The 10,432-nt window shown below is 32.0% G+C and overlaps 1 protein-coding gene across 2 annotated transcripts; it reads right to left on the reverse strand.

The window, feature by feature from the left end:
• Positions 1-6,755, reverse strand: LOC111716552 (uncharacterized). Of its 2 annotated transcripts, XR_002768527.1 has the most exons (10): positions 6,491-6,755; positions 5,501-5,956; positions 5,165-5,437; positions 4,857-5,075; positions 4,730-4,802; positions 4,497-4,609; positions 3,925-4,083; positions 2,669-2,740; positions 356-580; positions 1-117 (listed from the first exon to the last, which is right to left on the reverse strand). XR_002768527.1 is itself a non-coding variant. In XM_023492041.1 (9 exons), exons 1-9 carry the CDS (start codon positions 6,738-6,740, stop codon positions 504-506), a joined length of 1,692 nt encoding a protein of 563 aa, XP_023347809.1. In that variant the 5' UTR covers positions 6,741-6,755; the 3' UTR covers positions 1-503. The 2 variants fall into 2 exon arrangements, 1 of the variants encoding a protein (XP_023347809.1); XM_023492041.1 differs by having other exon boundaries at positions 1-580.
• Positions 6,756-10,432: the final 3,677 nt, after the last annotated feature.

The raw sequence follows: 10,432 nt of genomic DNA on the forward strand, positions 1-10,432 counted from the left end.
TTTTAAGTCAACAGCTTGTATATTTCACAAACACACAAAACTAGACATGCACAAACATATGCATATGTTAACAGAGTGCAGGGGGGGGGGGGTAGAGGAGAGGAAATCTTCTTACAGCTGAAAACATATTTGATATTTGATCTGAATGTATCACGAGGGATAACTTTTTTCTAACTAAATTAGACATCTAGCCAATAATGGGGAAAAAAGAAGCAGCATATTGGAGGGGTAACACATGTGTTAATTATAAAGGATATATTGAGGTATAACTTTCTTGGTAGGGTTGTCAGCTAAATTATACATAAGTAGGGGGGTAGTGGGGGGGAAATATATTTACAAAATTGTATCAAGTTACCGAGATTCCATGCTTCATCTTGATTTTGTCGACCAGTAAGTCAGGAAAGTCGCAGTAGTCTATGAATTCGACCTCTTGGGTTTACACGGGTACTAATTAATACATGCAAAATCATATTAATAATTAGTTTCTGTGCATCTGCATGGTCTTATCCCCAGGAATTGCAGTATGTTTTGAGTCCAAAATATGTCATCACAATTGCATTGACATAATGGTCACTTATACCTGTTATAAAAAAGAAGATTAAAGTTTATTTATTTTTTATGCTTGTAAAATCTTCCCCACACTCAACATTTTGAATCATATAAAATAAAATAGATTGTCATGAAGACATCTTTTTTTAATGAGTTTTGAAAATTTTACATTTTTTTAATAGTTTTCTATTCTAGTTGTAATTTCATTCTAATAATTAATTCACAATAATGATAAAAATTGAAAATAAAAGAATTTTAAATAACAATTAATGACATATGTATAGTTCTAAGATGATAAAAAAAATGCAAATACAAATAGCAACTATAAATGATACCAGTCTTTTAGTGGGCTTAAAAAAATATTACCTTACCATTGAATGGTTGGGTTTTATAAAAAGCAAGAGGCGAGTTGAACCACTTTCTTTATGCTGGTTCTGATTGATCTCAAGGGTTATTTGAGAGATATTGAGACGTACCAATTTAACACCTTTTTATTTCTTTTCTCAACAAATTTGTTTTCTATTATATTTATATATATTTCAATATATATGTTAATATGATTATAAAAGCTTACCTGAGATTTCATTTATTTAAGTTTATTATCTTAATTTAATAAATTTAATAATAAATTTTGTATCAGGCATGGTTTTCGATTTATTGTTTTTGATCTTTGATATGCATTATGAACTTCATAATGATAAAAAGATCAAGATTTGTTTTGAAACTTGTGATTTCATTTGCTTTTAATAGCAAGGGCTAACACGTTTTTTAAAAAATATGAGAATGAATATTGCTCACTCTTTTAATTATAAAGCAAAATTAATAGGATATGTTATGTGCAATTTCAATCATTTAGCCACTCAAAAGAAGCATGAGCTGAAAACTTAAGAGAGAGATATCCTTAATCACTATCGTTTAATCTAATTATCCAATGTAAATACTCTAGATTTTCTTCTTAATCCTCTTTTTGGATATTTCTACTGTATAAAAATTATGTTTGACAACAAGTACAGATACAATGCTATATTATTTGGAATAGTATTCGATTGAATTAAAGTCAGCTGTTCACAAGCCCACTTTTAGAGCATTTAAACAAAGATAAATTTAATCATGTTAATATGAAATTATTAAAAAACATATTTTGATTTTGAACATTAGTCTTTATAAACATTAATCCAAAACTTACATGCATTCAATCAATTTTTAGTTAAACTGATATGACACCATCAACACCAGAAATCAAAACCGGTTTTTCAAAAGTTAAAGAGTACATCTTAACATGATATGATGATTGGTTAAATTTTAACTTCTTTCTTGGATATTGAATGCATTTTCAAATAATCTTGAGTTAAAGTATTAATCTTGATATCCACAATACTAAAGTTTTCAGCTCTGAGTCTAAAACTAAAGAATGCGCGAATTTTAAGTTCGAGGTTAAAAGTTCTGTAAAATAATGAGTAGCTATTTAAATATTAAACTTTCTCAATTTTAAATTTGAATTTCCCGGGAAAATCTGAACCAATCAGAGAAAAGAATTATTACGTAACTGTTGGTAATCAGCTGATTTTTAAATTTTAAATTATTTACGTGCAAACATTAATTAATCTAAAACGTGAAATTTATTAAATCAAGGTTTTTACTTTTAAATTTATCGTAATTAGTTGAATGCCACTTACCGCTGAATGATGATGGACAAATCGGGATTGCGGGATTTCAAGATTTTAACCCTGTGTTTAAATTTTAACTCGTCGATTTCGGCGAGTTAAATATTTAACCACAGGGTTAAATATTTAACCTCACGGTTAAAATTCAGGTTTAAATTAAGTCAGAAGTGGCATTTAACCATGAACTTAAGATTTAAGTCAAATCTTTTCGTTCTTTAGTTTTAGACTCTGGATAAAGTTCTTTAAAGTGACCCTCCTAATATAAAGGGGAATGTGTACACCCTTATAATACTCGAGTATACTTGTAGAATTAAAGATTACATTTTACACAAGAACTTGATTAGACAAAGATTTCAAGGGTAGCATGTCAATCAGCCATGAATATTTAAAGTTGGAAGGTTTCCTTTATAATAAGATACTAATCAGAACAACTGTTTGTTCCTAATCGTTTTTACCAGAACATTCACTGATGTTTTGAGGCATCCAGACCATCAAGCCATTTACCTCCATACATTGAACAGTTTGTTCTGAAACAGTTTATTGTATGACATTTTTTTCTGATCAAATAACTGTCAAAAAAAATGTCAACCCTAGAATTGTAAATTTTTCATATCTTCTAAAATGTATTATCCAAAACTTGCAGGGCTCTTCATGCCCCTTATTCTTTTAACAATATAGCTTTGAATTCAGATTTAAATCTTTCTCAAATTTATGCAGATTTTTTTGTTCAATTTGGTGCATTTAAACCAAATTTTGCCTGATGTCTGGTTTTCTAACAGGCTACCTATGGGGGGGGGGGGGNGCCCTCTATTTTCTTATTGTGATACATATCTATAACATTTTATATGTTTTTGAAAAGCCCTTGATCTCTACTTCAATAATCTGCAAAAAAGGGAAAACTTGAAAAAATCCAATTATTAATTGCAAAATCTAGTTATAAAGCAAAAATTTGAAAAAAATTGCACAATAAAATTAGTTATACATTTTTAAAAAGCTCTTGACCTAATGTGTATTGAAGAAAACTAAACATGTGCAAAATTATGTGCACAATTTTTTGGCAAAAATTGTGTAATCTGCTTGCTTTTGTTAAAGGCTTTCTAAAGAGCTATAAAAAGGTTGAAATTCTATGACTGGAAGTAGATCTAAATATAGATTTAGTCTGGTTTAGGTAAAATAAGGCATTTAGGCAGTATGTCTGAGGAAACAGACAGTATGTAAAAAAGCCCAGCTTTTAGTCCTAAGTTAGGGGAATTTGTTAGTTAGAAAAGCAAAAAAATGATAGGGCAGGCCAAATAGGGTTAAAAATGCTGATTTTCAACTTTTTCCTGAGCAAAATTTATTAATTTCAACCAGCCGTGAGCTTTTCCTGGAGTTAGGTTAGGTTGTGAGTTGTATCAAAATTTTGGGCGTGTTCAGTGCAACCCTTTTAATGTTTAACGAACACAAACAAACAAACACACACACAGACAAGCAAAGTATAAATATGTAGAAGAGTAAAATACTGATTTAAAAGCATGCAGCTGTGTAACTATAAGAAACAAAATTGCATTGTATAAGGGGATAAATTCTGTCCATGTGCTCTCTTTTGTCGCATTTTTAAATTTAAAATTTAGCACACCAAAAATTATGTCAACATTTTTGAGTAGCACAGTGAAAAAGAACAAAGCAACATTACATTATCAATACCTTTGCCTTTTATTGAAATAAATACCTGCAACTATGTTTTCCCATCCATTGTTGTCAGTTGCTACAATGTAACGTCCATGTACACAACTGTAGGTAACTGTATCACCCAGCTTGTTTTGCTTGTTTGGCCATTTTATTTCATTTGTTGGGTTTGGAGCCGGTGGAGTTTCCAAACATTGTTGTGCTAAGGAAAAAAATGAGTTTTCCTGGAAAATGGAGGGGCAGGGGAGCAAAGGGTGGATTACTGTAATCTTTTAACCCTATTAAGAAAGGAAGGGAGGGGTGTGTATTCCACCCCCTCCATTCCCTTGTGGTTTTTTCTAAATATCTCAAAAACAGCTAAAACTTCTCCACTATTTCAACAAATTCAAATTTAACAAAAATAATTTTCTTTTTTTTTGTGGAAAACAGTCAAATGCAGAGAGCTTTCTAGCAGACCTCCCCTATCCTAGGCTGGAAGAATGTAACTGACACCCATGTCTATAGTTATTGTCAGGACGATACTTATTATAAACAAAATGTTGATTTGTGTTCAAATCCTGTCATGGTTTGTATTTTCATAAAAAAGGGATTTTTTGTATATGTTAAAAAACCTACGCATGCAGTTTGGAAGTTTTTGAGGATGACTCCATTGTTTGTTTGGTAAACACTTATTGTACCAAAAAGGGTAATCTCCAGTTTCGAACATTTTCCCATCAGGACATGTATATCTTAAACAATAAAATAAAAAAAATAAATAGATAAAGCTCTAGTAGTTAATTTTGTTTAGTTAATTTTAAGATGTTAAACATCTAAATCTAATAATGTGCAATTTTTCTAAATTCACAAACCTTGTAGCATTTAATCCATAAACTCTTTCAGCCCCTAAGTGTGGGGGAGGAGGTTGATTTGGACATGGCAATTCTAAAAATCAAATATGAATTTTGGGTTGCAAATTAATTCATCCAGGAATATTACCTACGCAGTTCTCAACTTCTGTCACATTCCAATGTCCATCCTTTCCACACATGGACCACATTTGGTCCAATCCTGAAGATGGGTATCCCCAATTAATTTGTGGACACCAATATCTTACTATTGTGCCATATGGTCTAGCATTTCCGAGAGTCTCAATCCAGCTCATCATTCCAAAATCAGTCATGTCAACAGTAGTCGGGGGAGATGTGCAGTTACGTGCTAAATTAGAAAACTGTGTAATACCTTTAGATATGAATAGTCTGCATTATCTTGCTATGTTTTAAATATACAATATCTACAGGTCTTACGTATACATGAAGGGAGTTGTGAAATTGGTTTTTCATCTGTTACTGGATGCCATTTAGCATCTTCATGACATATTACTTCAAAATCAATGGCATTAGCACTTGCATCTATATTTGGCCATTTCACCACATGTCCCTCAGGGCAGCTATACTTCACAATATTATTATAAGTGTTCCAATTCTTTGAATCATTTGATTTTCTTCTAAAGTGATCATCAGAAGCTATATTCATGTCAGCAGTCTTTTCTGGTAATTCATCCTCATTACAGCGGAGAGCTGAATTTCAATAAAATAAAATATGCATGTAAAGTAAAGATAAATTCATTATTTTCAAATTACCTATACATTGTTGGGATGCATCAAACTCTTCATTATGCCATTTCCAATTTGAACACAGCACTGTTATTGATCGATTATATGTAGTCTCAAATACAAATCCTTTAGGACAGGTATATTGTGCATGTGTATTATTTGCAAAAGCTGAATAAATCATGCTAAAATCTTCAAAATTATTTGCAACAGTAAACATTATTTTATCTGTTATATTATCTGAATCATATATCCAGTCTGGCCAATGTAATCTTTGTTTTTCACCAGAAATAATGTAGGATGACTTATCATCTGTTGAAAAGTTAATGTGAAACCAGTTTGACTCAAAGTTTGAAGTGGTGTTGTCACTATATAACCCAAATTCTGGTATTGGGGGAGGTGTTAAACACATCGGTTTTTCTTCTTCTGTTGGACAATGGTTCAGACAAAGGCCCCAGCGTTTAATTTGTGAATTTTTGTCTATTTCTAAAAAAAAGAAAAAAATATAAATATTTAAGGGGCTTTAAGCTTAATTTAAAATGACCCTCCAAAAAAAATTGCAATGCATGATTTACAACGTTACCCATGAAAATTTTGACTGCTTAATTATTTGGTTATTGTCGTTTTTAAGGTTTTAAAGTGTTTAATTCTGATAATTCCTAAATTTCCTGCATAAGTAAGAAAAACCAGAATTGAAAAAAATTGTTTTAAGATTTACAAACATTTATATCTAATTCATGCTTAACATTACTATAAGCAATTTAAAGTGCCACTCCATGCAATAAAGGCAATGCCTAAATTACAACAGTATCCTTAAGAGCTTTGTCTGAAGTATGCATTTAATATCTATGTGCTTGTTCTTTTAAACTGTTTCTTTTTATTTGTGGTTTCTTCTTTTTAAATGAACTTGCACATGCTTTAGTTACAAGAAACAATGGAGAAATTGAACACTTTTTAGTGTGAAAAGGACATTATTATCCATATTTAATGATCAAAATTAGGGTTTAAGGTTATACAGACCTATTGGGCACCATGGTTTGAATACATCTCCATATATACACTGTTTATACTCTTCTCCTTTGTATATAAACGGGAATATACATTGAAACCCATCTGTAGAGTAGCAAGCTATATATTCACATAATGTTGGTAACTCCTCTTCACATCTACTCCCATTCAAGGTTAAGTTTAGTCCAGTTGATGTGGCAACTGAACATTCTTCCTGGAAATATTTATAGTTAGATGTTGGGAACATTTCATAGTGAGACATTTCATTGAGAGGAAATTCTAAATTTTCCTTCTTCGAATCTATGACTGGAACTAACCCTGATTTTCTAATTTTTTTTATTCTTTGCATCCAAATATTGAAGACCTTTTATGTGGCAAACAAAAAAATATGTTGATCAAATATCTAAGCCTTTCATCATCAGGTTTCATAGATTAGAGAATTTGAGTTTGTGGAAAAAACTCAATTCCTGTCAGAGATAAAAAAGTTCTTTAAAAGTGAAAATTGAGGGTTAGGAGATGTACTAGACAGAATTTGTATAAAAGATAATATTTCCAATTTGAAGAAGTATGGTTTTAAGATTTACAAATAAATCCTAAAAATTCCATGCACAAAAATATTGTTTTGCATTTGTGTGTCTCAACAAAAAATTTATCAGTTCAAATTTAGAATATTTGTTTTGCAAATGTATCTCTCAACAAAAAAGTTTAAAGTGAAAATATGTCTGATATGCGAAGTAAAAATTAGACAGATTGTAGAGTGAATAATTTATTATATAAAATTACTTTTTTAAAATAAATATAAATTATCAACAAAATGTCCTTTGTGAATGAAATGCCCAGTCTTTAAAATATCTCTTAAGAAATGTTCTATCTATAAAATTTTCTATTCTATGTCTATGTCTTTCCAACACCAGAAGATAGCATTATGATTCTGAGACATAACACACACTGGATCAGTCTGAATATGTTTGTTGATGCAGAAAATGTGTTGGGTCAGCCACATACTATGAACTAGAGATGTCAACCTGTTGATTTTTCTGGTTTTTATTTTTCATTATGATAGTATTCATCAAAATTATTTGATGAATACTATCATAATTTTGTTTGAAACGTTATGACTTTTCTGCACAATGTTAATCTTTAATAAAGATAGAAAGTAAGAAAAAATAAAGCTCTGTTACCCATTTGCATTTAAAAAACTTTACAAACATTCTGTTAAAGCTTTAGTAATATAACCACATTTTTTTAATGCTCCACTTTCATGCAAGTGTTTTGTAGCCAAAAGTTATATAAAACATTTGAATCAAAAAGTTATTTAAATCCTAAGTTTTTTACATCTTCCTTTGTGTACTGCAAATAAATGTACACAAGTATACTGTGTTGTACACAGTGTACACTGTACATTGTTGATTGTAAATTGGATTAGTTCTAACTAGGATATCAAGACGAAAATAAGAAGAATCTTCCTATGATGATCTCTTCTATTAATAAATGTCAAAACTAAAATCCTCGTTTCAAAACAATTCTTCTTAATGTCTTTTGTACAGGACGTTGAAGTATTAGTTTTCTTTAATGAGATTATACAACAATTCGCTGAAATCATTGGCTAATTTACTGTTTGACATTAAAGGGACTGTTCAGCAATTTTGAACAAAGTCCCACATTTTTCCTCTCTGAACTTATATGTCCTAAGGGGATATTCTTATCTTGGTATGGAAGCCTACATCTGTATTTGTATAGTTCCCTTGGTATTTATGCTTAGTCTATGTTTGGTTTTGCATTAAATATCTATTTGGGTAACTGTCTTATCAGTAATGTCTAATCCAAGAAGACTTTTGGAACATGTGAAAGAAAGCCAAAACCTAGTACTGGATGGAAAGACAAGATCTACAGTTAATACAAACATGGCAGATAAACAAGGTGAAGCCCAAGAAACTCCATCTATTGCTAGAATAGATGGACCAGAACCTAGTTCCCTTTTCAGAAGACCAAGTCCTGGACTTCATGCACCATATCTCTACCTAAACTCTGATATATCAAGCCAAAGAACAAACTTGATACTACCTGAAAACACTTCTACTCAACACGAAGCTCATATCAAGTCAGACCAGAGCAATGAGAATCTGAAATCTACTGAAGAGACTTTGGAACAGAATTTTCAATCATCAAAAGATTTAGATAAGTTGAAGAAATCTCTTAAAGATTACGAAGAATCAAAGCCTCAAGATCCTATAGATATATGGCAGGAAAAGATTCTACTTCAAGAGACTGTCTTAGCTAAAGACTTGGATGAGTTTGAAGAGAATTGTTTGGAATTGTTGATACCAGACTTTACAGATGATTTACAATCTATAAGACAACGACTTGAAGCTTGTAAGGTTCAGATCGATAATATAATTTCCAGTTACCAATCTTCAGCAGTTGAGTCCTATGATACCAGCGTAGATCTTACAGAGAACGAAGAGACAGGGTCTGAATCTCCTGAAGTTGAAGCATACTTAGCTCGAAACGAACTGATAATTGCTGCTGAAGGCCTTGAAGCAGGTCCAATTCTACCCAAAGACTTGACTGCCTGCATAAGTGCCCCTGCTGGAATGAAAGTAACTATCAAGAAAGAAAATACTGAACAAAAATTTTCTTTTGAAAAATATCTAAACAAAATGGAAGCCTCAATGCTCAAGGTTCAAGCTGATCAAGAAAAGAGAATCAAAGCAAACTCTGATTTAATCAAGCTAATCAGCATGAGATTGTCTCGGCAAAAACCACATGTTCAAGCCCCAGATAAGCTGCCAACTTTCACAGATCAAATGCAAAGTGTTCGCAGGGAAATGGCTCAAGCATCACCTTCCACTTCATCACCATCTGTTGATGATATTGTAAATGGTGTAGCTGATAGGCTTACAGGAAGTTTTAACAAGAGCAATAATGATCCAGCCCTTGTGAAATATCAGACTGATAAGATCAGGATCATAGCTTCTAGAATCAAGGAAACTTTACAGAAGCATGATTTGGAAAACAGCCAAAAGTTAGCCAACAAGCAGATCAGAGACTATTACACTCTGAAGTTCAAGATTGTCAGTGATGACGCTACAAAACTTGATTCTGCTGCTGAACAATTTCTCAAGAAAGGTAATTCTAATGATGCTCTTATAACTGAAGCTCAACTTCAAATTGCTTCTGCCAATTCTTGGTGCTCCAGAGTGACAGAACTTTATATTGAGCGTGGACTAAACCTAAAAGTTGATCATAAGCAGTTGTTGGATACAATTCCAGTCTTTTCCTGCGAAGGAAAGACTACAATGTATGAATTCTTGAAGATCTTTGATGATGTTACCTCTGAGACCCTCAATGATAAACAAAAGGCACACCTTTTGTATTCAAAACACATATCCAATAGATTGAAGGCTGACCTTCACACAATGTCTGATAGTTTCACTAAGATGAGAGCATGGCTGCTAGAAAAGTTTGGAGTGGTACGCGGAATCATTGATCGTAAGATAAACCCCATTCTTGCAGAGAAACACCCTGATGAACAATCCCAATCGTCCTTATCAGAATATTACAGAATTGTTCATCTCCAGCTTAAAGAAATTACAAATCTTCATCTGACAAGTAATTTACCTGAGAAAGAGCTGTTTGACCATATTCACAAAGTGGATTTTGTCCAGTTTTGCATTTTAACCTTTCTTCCTGAGAGCTTCAGTAGCATCTTTATTGAGGAAATGGAAAAGGAAGGGTGGAACTTCAATGCTATTGAAGGAATGAAAGCCTTCATGATATTGCTTGATCTCACTGGAAAACTTAGTAGGCGTTCAGAACAATTAAATCAGATTCTGTGCAAAAACAAGAACAAGAAGCAGAGACCAACTCAAACTGAAGTTCTCCCAAAACCAAAACAAACTGTTCATTCAACACAGCAAGATTCAAAGAAACTACAATCACCTAAATCTCACA

The sequence above is a fragment of the Eurytemora carolleeae genome, unplaced genomic scaffold (assembly GCF_000591075.1).
Source record: "Eurytemora carolleeae unplaced genomic scaffold, Eaff_2.0 scaffold2103, whole genome shotgun sequence".
NCBI lineage: Eukaryota > Metazoa > Arthropoda > Copepoda > Calanoida > Temoridae > Eurytemora > Eurytemora carolleeae.

Excerpts from the sequence above, each read along its gene's own strand:
- LOC111716552 (XM_023492041.1), bottom strand. The coding sequence starts at position 6,740 with ATGTCTCACTATGAAATGTTCCCAACATCTAACTATAAATATTTCCAG. Across the intron at positions 4,803-4,856 it reads AGAAGTTGAGAACTGCGTAG|AATTGCCATGTCCAAATCAA; the intron begins GTAATATTCCTG and ends TTTGATTTTTAG. Across the intron at positions 4,084-4,496 it reads AAAACTTCCAAACTGCATGC|CACAACAATGTTTGGAAACT; the intron begins GTAGGTTTTTTA and ends TTTTTTCCTTAG.